A 13,214-nucleotide genomic window follows, 5' to 3' on the forward strand; every position below is an offset into this window, starting at 1 on the left:
ACAGAGTTATATGGGTTATATGCAGGTGTATAAGTAGGTATATAGAAGGATTATATGCGGGTATATTCAGACAGATATGTATATCTAGGGGTGTAACGGTTCACGTATTCGTACCGAATCGTTTCAGTACAGGACCTTCGGTTCAGTACGCGCTCTGTACCGAACGAATACAACGTTACTTAACGGAACACACGTGCGTTACTTTTTTGGCATGCAGAACTTAATTCAAAACCCCAAGTTCACCCCCTTCCCAAAATATAACTGGCGAACACAAACGACAAGTCAGAGATAGAAGACCTACCTACCTAGAAGACCTGTTTTTTTTCACAATCTAATATACATTTTATAATCAAATGATTTTATTTTTTTTTTATCTACTTTTTCTCCCCATTTTCTATTTTTCTCCCATCCTAATTTCGTATTATCCAATTCTATCCTCCCCTGTCTCGAACGTTGTTAGACCATGCCTCCCACTGGTCGGCTGCAATGTGGACGAAGCCTTGCATCACGTGTCCCCTCCGGTACACGAGGAGGCAGCCGTCGCATCTTTTCACCTGCACAGCGCGATCTCTCAGCGGCAAGGAGTAACGCGTGGGAGGCTCACGCTGCCCCCGTTGCTTCCTGATTCTGCTGTACAGGCGCACCAACCGACCTGTAGGAGTCGCTGTCCACAACGTCCGATCCCCACCCACCGGCTTTCCCACCCCCTAATACTGCCAATTGTATTAGTATGAACGACCAGCCAAGCCGGAAGCAATGCAGAGAGCTGGGCTCGAACCCAGCATATCCTGCGTTGGTGGCGAGCGCCTTGCCCACTGCGCCACTTAGCCGCCCTAGAAACGAATGATTTTACAAGTCAATTATTCATTTGAATATAGAATATTTGTTGACAGCCCTACTTAACAGTAACTGCACTCTACGTCACCGAGTGGAACATGGGAAGCCACGTTCTGTAAACCTTCCCCCACTGTACCGGAATGAACCGTGAACCGTGACTTCGAAACCGAGCTACGTACCGGACCGTGGTTTTTGTGTACCATTACACCCCTAATAATATATGCTGTAAATATGAATATATAAATGTATATATACGGTATATACAGCACTATTATACATGCTACCATACAGAGTTATGTCGGTAGACTATAGTATGAGTCTATGAGGTGGGTAGTTGTGATTATTATGATTACTATGATTGCAGTAGTAGACAGTGAAAGCAGTAGGTGTGTATTTTGAGTGAAATACACCTTTAGAAAAGGGGAACACCACCCAAATGAATAATTCAAATATGGCATTTCCGTGGTCTAGCAAAGTCCAGTGGATATCTGTGAACGTGAGCCACTCTCTCCAGAGACAGAAACCCGAGAGGCAACAACCAGACTTGTGATGTTAGTCTGGACCTCCTACAGACAATGAATGGGCGACTGATTTTGTGGGCCCACAGAATTTTGTTTGCATTTTTATACCAAAACGAGCTTCTAAAGCCCTCCCCCCCAATCATTAATCAAGTTAAATAGCCTGAAAAATGGAAATAGAAATCAATATTATGCGTGATAATTCACCATTCTGTCTCTGCTTCGACTATGTAGGGCAGCCTTGAACAGGCGTTCCTCCTGTTCCAGTGGTGGCAAACCAAAATAGTGTCCTCGGTTCTGAAACAGAAGATGTACCGGTAGACACAGACGACTCCCCTGGGTGCTCTCAGTGTCACGGTGGCATCTTTACCCTCTGTCACAATGCACTGCTTTTGGAGTGGCAGCCCCAGACAGGTTTTGAGTTTCCATCACTCAGGTTTTGGATCGAGGGTTGTTGTTGGCGTTCACAAATGTTTTTGGACTGTTTTGGAGCATAGGAATACTGTAATACATATATAGTGGTATAAATACACATAGAGGGGTATGGATCTAGTGGTATAAATACACATTTAGAGGGGTACGGATATAGTGGTATATATATAAATACACATTTTGACGGGTATGGATATAGTGGTATAAATACACATGTAGAGGGTTACAGATATAGTGGTATAAATACACATTTAGAGGGGTACAAATACACATTTAGAGGGGTACTCTACACTTAGTAGGACAGGACACCTGCATGTGAACTAGGGATGTCCGATATTATCGGCCTACCGATATTATCGGCCGATATCGGCATTAAAATGTGATATCGGAAAATATCGGTATCGGTTTTCAAAACAAAACAAAAATAAAAAATGTACATTTCTATAACCTTTATTTACCCAGGCAAGCAAGTAAGAACAAATTCTGATTTTATTTATTGTCAAAAGTATGCATAATGTTGTGTTAATTCCACAACAAGAGATATGTAATGTTAATTACCTGAAATTATTCCATTTTTTGGGGGGGGAAACCCTGCATATATCGGTATCGGTTGATATCGGTTGATATCGGTATCGGAAATTAAGAGTTGGACAATATCGGTATATCGGTATCGGTAAAAAAGCCAATATCGAGCATCCCTAATGTGAATTCTTAAGTTGGACTGTGTTCCGTCTTAACAATTATTCTCTACAGGCGAAGGGGGCTGTGTTCCTCTCTGTTCAACAGCTGTTCTCTCACCTGGTGGATGACTGGCCCAGAGTCATTATACTCCCACAGCTGCTTCCGGAAGCCCAGCGCGTCCCCCACCCCGCTCAGCAGCATGGCTGCCTTGTAGCTCTCCACCGTGTCCTGACTGCAGGGAACAGACACACAAGGTGTTGGATTTGTACAGTTAAATGGTCAAATGGTGCATTTATATAACACTTTTATCCAAAGTGTTTTACAATTTGTTCCTCACATTCACCCACCCATTCACTCACACACACACACACACCGACAGCGGAGGCGATCATGCAAGGTGCCAACCTGCTCATCAGGAGCAGTTAGGGGTTGAGTGTCTTGCTCAAGGACACTTCAATGCGCTACCCGGGAGGAGCGGGAATTGAACCGGGAACCGCCGGATTACCAGACGACTGCTCTACCTCCTCCCGAGCCACTGTCGCCCCCATTGGGTTAATTTGGTTAAGAGTTGATTACGTTTAGAATTTTCAAGAGGGGTGTGTGAACCCAAACACAACAAGTTGTTTTATTCTCCAAATATGAAAAATAGCTTATCTAATGAGGTAAGGTAAGTTAAGATATTCCTTTTCCTTGGGGAAATCCGGGTGTCATAGCAGCATGGGGGAGGGGAGGTACAGGTATGGGCAGGGTAATAGTAGATTGAAGACATAAATACAGGCAATAAAATTGTATCTGAATATAAAAATATGAGGAAAAATAAATAGTATAAACAATATAATTAACTCTGAACAAAAGAATACGAGAAACATAACAGTGTAAACAATATCATTAACTCTGAATATAAAAATATGAGAATAATAAACAGTGTAAACAATGGTGCAGGTGAGGGTCTGTGTGCCATAGCTGTCAACCATCCCGATTTTCCCGGGATTGTCCCGAATTTCAACCTTCCTTCCGTCATCCCGTTCCCAGATTTTTTTTTAATAAATTTTTACAAAATGGCAGCAATTCCCCTCCGTGACGACAGGTGGCAGCAGTGTAGATTAGAACGTTAGCACAGGAAGCAGACCGGAAGACGGTTGCGACCCGAATAAGAAGAAGAACAGCGACCGGAATCCGGATAAAGGAGGGGTTTAGCTCGAAATGTATTACATTCTACGATGGACTTGAGAGAGGATTGTGCGGTTCCACCAGCTAAGAAAGCCAAGAAGAGCTGCAAATATCTCGCCAAGTGGGAGGAGACGTTCCCGTACCTGTAAATTATGCCGCGCTGATTTCAATGTCGCACACGGAGGAAAAAGCTACGTCAGTCATCATGACCAATCGGCAAGGCATAGAGGCTATGAAAAATGTTCACAAATACACTCCTTCTCAGAAGGTGTTGAGAAATGCGAGGTCTGCAACCTATACCTACAACAGGTCCCTGGCCGATGCAAGAGACCCCCACAGGGAATGAAGTGGTATCCCCCATCCATTCCAGAGTGATAAAACAAGTCTAATTAGATTAGATTCAAATGTATTGTCATTATACAGTACAACGAATGAATGAATGAATGAATGAATGAATGAATGAATGAATGAATGAATGAATGAATGAATGAATGAATGAATGAAAACTTTATTTAACAGATTGCAGAATGGGTACAATACAGTAAGGCTCAATACTAGGCCTGCCACGATAACACATTTTGCTGGGCGATTAATTGCCTCAGAAAATATCGCGATAAGCGATATTATTGCGACCGGTTAGAGAATTTTTTTTTGGAGAAATGTATTTCCCAAAACTTTTATTTTGAAGCCCACCGTTCCGTCTTTTCCGGTGTTTTAGACTTTTATTTTGAAGCCCACCGACCGGACCGGAAGTATTGTTGTGATTATCAGGTACTTTTTGGGTACTTTTTTAGTCCCTGCTCTGTCGTGGTTCCAAGCGAGTAGAAGTGATACCAGAAAAGTCACGTGAAACACTGCAGACCACTGATTGGTCAGAATAGAGACGCGTCACTCATTGGAGAGTCTGAGGGAGTCTGAACGAAAACAGAAAGCCGCCATCTTTAATGTCTCGCATAGGATTTCATAATCATTATGTTTGCAGCAGGCACAAGTGCAATAAACAAAGGATACAGTCACTGTGTATTCTGCCTCATTTATTGATTAAACAAAACCGACATCAACACAATTTGCCACCGAGCCGAGAGTTTAGTCTCGCAAAAAGATCACTGACTTGTTAAGGCTTGTTGTTAGGTTAGGTGCTAATGTTGTGCTAGCGTTTTAGCATGGCTATCGTACATAGCGTGATCAATATAACTCGCTATTGATTGTTTGTATGAGTAACGTTAATGCTAGTAGAATAGAAACAATGAGGGGTAACGTTAGCCCCACAGAGCTCCTGTGCTGTGCTCTGTAGTAAAGCCAGCGGCCCGCCTCCCAACACGGACAGTGACTGACAAGGGGCACTGGTTCCGCCTCATTAAAACAAACGCGCAAATAGCAATTAATCGCGCCCGTCAAAATCATTGCATTAATTTTAATTATCGCGGCAATTAATCGATTTATTGCTTATCGCGGCAGGCCTACTCAATACATACAATTGTTAAGGGGATGCAGACCTGAGAAAGACGTTTGTCTTGTTTCCATCAGGGTCCCCCATTTTCAATTCATATAGACATTTATGACATACACAACATACATGACATTTATGGCATAGGGACATATAGGTATTTAGTACTGATACATTTGTGACATAAACGGTATTCAAATATACAGTACTGTTACCCCTAGATCCCGACAGAGTATATACATATACATATGATGGGGAGGGGACTGTACATTAGGAGGGGGTGGGTGGGAGAGAAATATACATACACGGCGGGGAGGGAATATATACATGCGGTGGGGAGGAGACTGTCTATTAGGAGGTGGTGGGGGTTTTGGGCATTTACGGTGGCCAGTTTCGAATTGCAGCCTCCCGTAGGTGCTCTTTAAGAGCGGTTTTGAATGTGGGTAGGGATTCACATTCCTTTACAGCTTTGGGTAGGGCGTTCCACATTGTTGTGGCATAATTGCGAAATGTGTTTAGTCCCTTGTTTGAGCCGAATCTGGGTTTAACATGATTTGTTGAGCTTCCTCTGGTGTAGTGGTTGTGGTATTCACTGACCTTTGGGAAGTATTTTGACATGTACATGGGTACCCCGGTCGTATAGTGTATCTTGTAGACCAGGCCCATTGCAAGTTGCTGTACTCTGTCGTCTACTCTAAGCCATCCTAGGTTGTCAAAGTGGGCAGGGGTGAGGTGGGTTCTGGGGTTCAGGTCAAGTAGTAGTCTGACCAGTTTGTTTTGTGATGTTTGTAATTTTGTTTTAAGCGCCTTTGAGGTGCTTTGGTACCATGAGGTGCACGCATAGTCGTAGTACCCTTGAATGAGTGCTCCTGCCAGAGTCTTCAGGGTATTCTTGTTTACCAGAGAGGAGATCCGGTACAAGAATCTAGTTCGTTGGTTGACTTTTTTTTATTACATTGGATGCCATTTTGTCACAGGAAAGATTTGCCTCTAGGATGGAACCCAGGTAGGTAATTTCGTCTTTCCTTGTGACAATATTGTCACCCACTGTAACTGAGAAGCCGTCGGTCTTGCTGAGTTTGTTATTTGAACCGAAGAGAATGGACTCTGTTTTGCCCATGTGTAATGATAGTTTGTTATCAGCGAGCCATATGCAGATTTTGCCTAGTTCCGAGCTGAGGGTTTTTTCAACCTGCAACTTGTTCTTGTCAGAGACCAGCAGGGCTGAGTCGTCCGCAAACAGGAACAAGTTGCAGTCACAGGCTGACGACATGTCATTTGCATAAATTAGGAAGAGTAGCGGTCCTAGTATGCTTCCTTGTGGAACACCACAGCTCACTGTGAGGGGGGGGGGATAGAGTACCGTTTATTTACCTCTACCATCTGTTCTCTCCCCTCCAGGTAGGATTGCATCCAGCTCACTGATAAGCTATCAAAACCAATTGCTTTTAGCTTGTCCATCAGAATGGAGTGATTGACAGTGTCGAAGGCCTTTTGTAGGTCCAGCATGACCATGCCGCAGTATTTGCCCGCGTCCACCTCTTGTTTGATGTGGTCGTTCAAATAGAGGAGGCATGTGTCAGTGGAGTGGGACGTTCTGAAGCCAGATTGGAATTCGTAGATTAGATTTTTTTCCGCCAGGTACTTTTCGACCTGTTCGTAGACTATTTTCTCCATGACGAGATGGAGGTAAGAATAGAAACAGGGCGGTAGTTGCCTGGGTCTAATTTGCTGCCCTTTTTGTGCAGAGGGGTCACTCTCGCAATTTTGAATTTTGAAATAGAGAGGTTTATTATGTGTGTGATGACTGGGGTGATGGCGGCTGCTGCGTCTCTGAGGAATTTGGAGGGGATGTTGTCATGGCCAGTGGCCTTGTTAGGTTGGAGGGCGCTCAATTTTTTGAGTACCTCATCGGTTGTTACCATCTCAAGTTTGAAGTCGTCTTTGTGGACCCCTAGGTTTTTGTAGTATGCTACTATGTGTTCTACCCCATAATGCCCTGAGTGGGAGGGTAGTTTGTTTACCAGTGTTGTGGCTATGTTTGTGAAGAAGATGTTTAAGTAATTGGCTACATCCAGCTTGTCTGTGATGAGCGTGTTGTTCGTCTTTATGTTTATGTTTGAAAATCTGGTTTTAAGTTTTTTACTGCAGCCTAGTTGATTATTGAGTAATTTCCAAAGTTCGCGGGGTTTGTTTTTGTTTTCCTCAGTTTTGTCGTTGATGAAATTTCTTTTTGCAGTTCTGATCATGGTGTTTACGTCATTTCTTAGTCTGTTTCTTTGAATTTTTTGTTCAACCACGTGGGCTTGGAGTTCACTGTTTGAGCTTTTGGAAAGCTTTGTCTGACTTTTATGAAGTTCAGAGCATTTTTTGTCTCTGGTTTTCATAGCGGCCAGTATTTCAGTGTGCATCCATGGCTCAGCGCGATTTTTAACCCTGGTGGTTCTTATTGGTGCCATGTTGTTGAGTATTGCTGTGACTTTTGATTGATTGATTGAATAGTTTATTGGTTTAGAATGGAAATCACACATATACATTTGATCACAAAATGAAACCGGTATACATTTTCTCCATTTACCAATAGGATTTCATAAAACACAATAAAGCCATAGGCTTGTTTCCATTGTGGTCCTTCATCATTGGTGTCAGTGGATTTATGTACTGGTGTGTGGACGTGGGTGTTTGTAGTGTCTGTATGTCAGGATGTGTGGTATAAAAACAAAAAAATACATACAATAATATTCCATTTTATAGACAATAAAAGAAACAACACATATTAAAAACCCTTTGTTCACTACTCCCAGCTTCTGCTACTTATGATCCACCTCTTTATAGCTAATTTAAAAGTGGAGAAGGGGCTTATGGTCTTCAACTCCATTGGTAGGCTATTCCATTGTACTGCTGCTGAATATAGGAATCCGTTTTGGCCTATTTTCCTATTGCATCTCACTGGGACGATGTCTGTAGGGCTCCCCCTGGTGGCGTGTCCGTGTACATCCCTTACCATGTTAAAATATCCACTGAGGTACTGAGGGACAGTATTCCCGAGTATCCTATGTGTTATGTTGAGTTTTATTTGAGAGACCCTCTCCTCAACCCTGAGCCATTTGAGGCTGTTAAAATGTGTCTGTGTAAGGTGAGTCCTGGGATGGAGTTTTAAAATCATTCTAACTAATTTGTTCTGAGCTGTCTGTAGCCTACCTTTCAGTGCTACTGTGATGCCAGTGTACCAGGAGGAGCATGCATAGTCATAATGACATTGGATCAGTGCCCCTGCCAGGACTTCCATTGCTGACCTGTTAATATAGGTGGACACTCTACAGAGAAATTTTATTCTCTGATTGATCTTTGTGACCACCTTTTGTGCCATGCTCACCCCTGATAAGGTGTTGTCCAAAATACATCCTAAGTATGTGACTTCCTCCTTTGCTGTTACCTCGATATCTCCTACCACTACCTTGAACCCAGGAGACCTCTTAAGTCGTATGGCCGAGCCAAAAAGGATAGCTTCGGTTTTACCCAGGTGTAGGGATAACCTGTTTTCGACCAGCCAATGACTGATCTTGACAAGCTCTAGACTGAGTGACCTCTCTACTTCTCTTTTGTCCTGATGGGAGACCATGAGTGCAGCATCGTCCGCAAATAAAAACAGTTTACAATCACATGCAGTTTTCATGTCATTGACATATAAAAGAAATAAAAGTGGTCCTAAAATACTTCCTTGCGGCACCCCGCACGTCTGTTGGAGTGAGGAGGATATGGTCCCATTAATTTCCACTACTTGTTTCCTGCCTCTCAGATAAGACTCCATCCACCTTAAGGATATACTGTTAAAACCCATAGCCTTCAGTTTATATAAAAGTATGTCGTGGTTAACAGTGTCGAAGGCTTTTTGTAAGTCTATTAAAACCATCCCACAGAATTGACCTTTGTCCACCTCTGACATTTGGCATCCAACCAGAGTGCAAATGTAACAGTAAAGTGCAATAGTAATATACAATACTAATCAGATGTATGTACAGTACAGATCACTTTAAACAAAATGTCACTTTAAAGGAAGGAGGTATTGTATAGTTTAGATACATTAAGAGTTACAATTGTATTGTAGTGTACATAGGAACCAGTTTTTCAGGAACTTGGCATGTCTTTTTTTATCATGCATAAAATTATCTTGTGTTACTTATTATTTTTTCTATGCCTATTTTTATTGTATTTTGCACAATCAATCCGCATTTCACTGTATGTATGTGACAAATAAACCTCTTGATTCTTCTTGAGTTGTAGTATTAATATGTACAGTGATGGAGGTATAAAGACACTATGGTGTATTATGGTAGCCTACAGTGATGAAGGTATAAAGACACTATGGTAATACATTGATTGATTGCTAACTTTAACAGATTGCAGAATGGGTACAATACAGTATGGCACAATACACAATTGTTAAGGGGATGCAGACCAGAGAAGGACTTCTTCCCCCATTTTCAATTCATCATAATTGTAAGATAAATATGAACATGTTAATGCTATACTACTACATAAAGTGAATTTATACTGAATTTGTCTTACACTTCCATTCATTTAATGCAGGGATGTTCACAGCATTTCACTTTCAACCAGGTATCTGATTAATTTAATTTAACGAGGGGGAGGAGACTACATTGGGAGGGGGCGGGGCGAAATTCCCAGTTTTTTTCAAATGCTGTGTGGCATGTGCCCTATCGACAATAAATATAGGCAATAAGGAATTTGAATCTGAATATAATAATATACACTATGAGTAAGACTAGTAAAAGTAAACAGTAACACACGGTACCCTAACTGGCATGAAATACGTCATACGTTGCAGTCCGTGCGGGTTTTGATGGTTAAGAGTCACAGACACACTGAAATGATCTACCACAAAATATCGTGGGCTTTTTTAAACACCATTTTTAGATCTAACCATAGCTGCACTGTCCATTCATTATTTAAGAATCCCCCCTGCTTTTAATTGTTTTTTATTTTTATTTGTATCATTATTATCAAAAATCTTGCTCTCCCCTTTTCTCCCAGGCGCGTCTCTTGCAAACGTACCGGTTCATTGCACCGAGTCTCCCCGAAGATCCACTCCCCCCGTCGGCCATCCTTTCAAATTAACACCGCGGCTCCAGAACCCGCTGGGATTCCTCTTCCTGCAGGCCTCGGTGTTTGCGAGTATCGTGCCGGGTGAAGAATCTCTGCAGCTTTGCCGTCAGACCAGCTCGCTGCACAGACAGATGATGCTAGTGAATATTGGAGGATTCTAGTGAATATCTCATATATATATCGCTCGCTCCAGTCCTGAACCTAAACGACACGGTGTTCTAACGTGCGCCTGCAACACATAGACGCAGCTGCAGACCCGTCCAAATATAGAACCTTGCTCTTTAAGGAGCCTAATCATCAAGCTGGACCCTAACCAAGCTGGACCTTAACCAACTTGACCAACTGGTCAATCTTTAGTCTACTGACCCCGATGATCATTGACGCTATGTTAGTTCAAGTTTCAAGTTCAAGTTTTGTTTTATTTGTCACACACAACAAGGCACATGTACATTACAGAATTCTGTATGAGCCCCCTGAGATTGTGCTTCATACAGTAAAAAAAAAAAAGACAAAGACCCAACCCCCTCTAATGTACAGTTTCTTCCCCCTCGAATGTATATATCTTTTTTTTTATGATCTCTTTATAAAAACATTACTGTATATTTGTATATCTTGTATGTCATAAATGTCAGGATGAAACAGTACTGTATATCTCTGTATGTCATAAATATCTTGATGAATTTAAAATGGGGGACCCTGATGTAAACAAGACGAAAGTATTTTTCTGGTCTGCATCCCCTTAACAATTGTTTGTATTGAGCCGTACTGTATTGTACCCATTCTGCAATCTGTTAATAAAGTTTTCAATCAATCAATCAATCAATCAATCAATCAATCAATCAATCAATCAATCAATCAATCAAACCCTCACCTCTTCCTCCCCCCACACACACTAGGTCCTAGTGACTATATGACAATAGAGCTAGCATGCACCACTGGGGGAGGGGGGGGGGCTAACTAGATGGCATACAGTATCTGAAGAAAACTAGAATGCTAGTTATGTAAACTATAAAAAAAACACAGCTAAACTGTCTCAGCACAGCATCAAATAGTCTATTTTTCAGTGTAGCTATAGGCTTAGGTGTCATCAGCCCTTGGCACCAATGTGTGTTCAGCACTTATTGGGATCTATTGGGGTTGTGACTCTACAAGTGCCTTTCATGCACTGTAAACCCTAAAAAGTTACCAGCACTTTAAAAAGTTGAGGCAATTGCCTAAATTTGTTCAAGTTGATGATCTCAAATGTTTTCAGTTGGCTAAGACTTACAGTTCTCAGTTAAGGCAACTCAAATATGTTCTGTTACTGTGACTTACAGTTCTCAGGTATTGCCTTTAGGTAAAAGTGTCTTGTTATTGCACTTTGTTAACATCTTTTGTTTTGGTCTGATGTGTGGATTGGAGTTGAGTGGGTATTATAATAATAATAATAATAATAATAATAATAATAATAATAATAATAATAATAATAATAATAATAATAATAATAATAATAATAATAATAATAATAATAATAATAATAATAAATAAAGTGGGTAAGGGTTGTTCATGTTGGCCACACCTCAGATCTGCCAAGAGAGGGCTGGAGAAATGTACAGTCTAAGAAGTTATTATGTAAGGGATAATGTATAGCTACGAGGACATTGTCGCAAAATAATTGACCGACACAGAGTTTAGAATACCGAGGCGCCTCGCCGAGGTGTTCTAAACGTAGTGAAGGTAAATTATTTTGCGACAATGACCGAGTATAGGCTATACATTATCCCGCTTATTACATGGCTAACTAACAATATACCTAATTCATTTTACAGCATCGACAAGACGAGATCAAATGCAGACGCAGTTGTTGTGTGGCTCCGCTGTCATTATTATTATCGCCGGCAGCCGGCAGGTGTGTCTGATTGCACTGATGCAGTGTGTGTCAGTGGGCTTGATTGCTGCAGCTGTGAACAGCGGTCATTATTGCTCGGCAGAGGTCCGTTATGTAAGGGATAATGTATAGCTACGAGGTCATTGTCGCAAAATAATTGACCGACACGTAGTTTAAAATACCGAGCCGCCTCGGCGAGGTGTTTTAAACGTCAGTGAAGGTCAATTATTTTGCGATGATGACCGAGTAAAGCTATACATTATCCCGCTTATTACATGGCTAACTTACTAACAATATACCTAATTCATTTGACAAATCGCAGTTCTGTGGCTCTGTCAGCCCAAATAAAGTGATTATTATTATCGCGGGCAGCCTCTGTTCTGGCTCCGCTGTAATCGTCACACACACTCCGCTGTCAGTGCAGCCGCGGCAGGTGTGTCTGATTTGCTGCACTGATGTGGGCTTGATTGCGAACAGCTGCGCACATCGGTCATTATTGTCCCACAGCGGTCATTATTGTGTAATAATGACCGCTGTCGGGGGGCTATTGACCAATCACAAGCAAGCATTTCGACGAATGTGAAAACGCCATGTAATAACGAGTAATAACGGACCTCTGCCGAGCGCTATTGACCAATCACAATCAAGCATTTCTGCGAATGTTAAAACGCCATGTAATAAATAGTTATAATATGGTAGGGTACAAAATATACAAATGAGTACTACTGAATAATAGTGCTAATCAGATGTATGTACAGAGTTGTAGTATTAATATGTACAGTGATACAGGTATAAAGACAGTATACTCATTTATAATTGGTGCAGATTTTAATGCCATTTGGGACCCTGGGTTGGATAAATCTTATCCCAACTTTTCCAACAAACAAAAAAAGTCATCTAATGCGTTAAAGGATTGGACAAAGAATACAGGTGCGTGTAAATGATCTATGGCGATCACTCAACCCCACGACCCGGAAGTACTCTTGTCGATCAGCAAGACATAAAACACTCTCCAGAATAGATTATGTTTTCGCAACCCGAGACTATTTGATAACTATAGTGGAGATGGTACCCAATGCATTATCAGATCACTGTTATTTACTCCTAAAAGGATCATTTGGTGTACTATCATCCC

The 13,214-nt window shown here is 41.6% G+C and overlaps 1 protein-coding gene across 1 annotated transcript in view; it reads right to left on the minus strand.

Moving 5' to 3' along the window:
• The window catches only part of adprh (ADP-ribosylarginine hydrolase), a 33,053-nt gene extending 22,591 nt beyond the window's left edge, over positions 1–10,462 (minus strand). The window contains exons 1-2 of the mRNA XM_084322557.1: positions 10,162–10,462; positions 2,586–2,700 (exon numbers count right to left, since the gene is read on the minus strand). Coding sequence (XP_084178683.1) covers positions 2,586–2,700; positions 10,162–10,211 — 165 coding nt within the window. The 5' untranslated portion in view covers positions 10,212–10,462. The remainder of the gene's footprint in view (positions 1–2,585; positions 2,701–10,161) is intronic.
• Between the last annotated feature and the right edge of the window lie 2,752 nt (positions 10,463–13,214).

Source organism: Notolepis coatsorum (assembly GCF_963971535.1).
Source record: "Notolepis coatsorum genome assembly, chromosome: 10".
In the NCBI taxonomy this organism is placed as follows: domain Eukaryota; kingdom Metazoa; phylum Chordata; class Actinopteri; order Aulopiformes; family Paralepididae; genus Notolepis; species Notolepis coatsorum.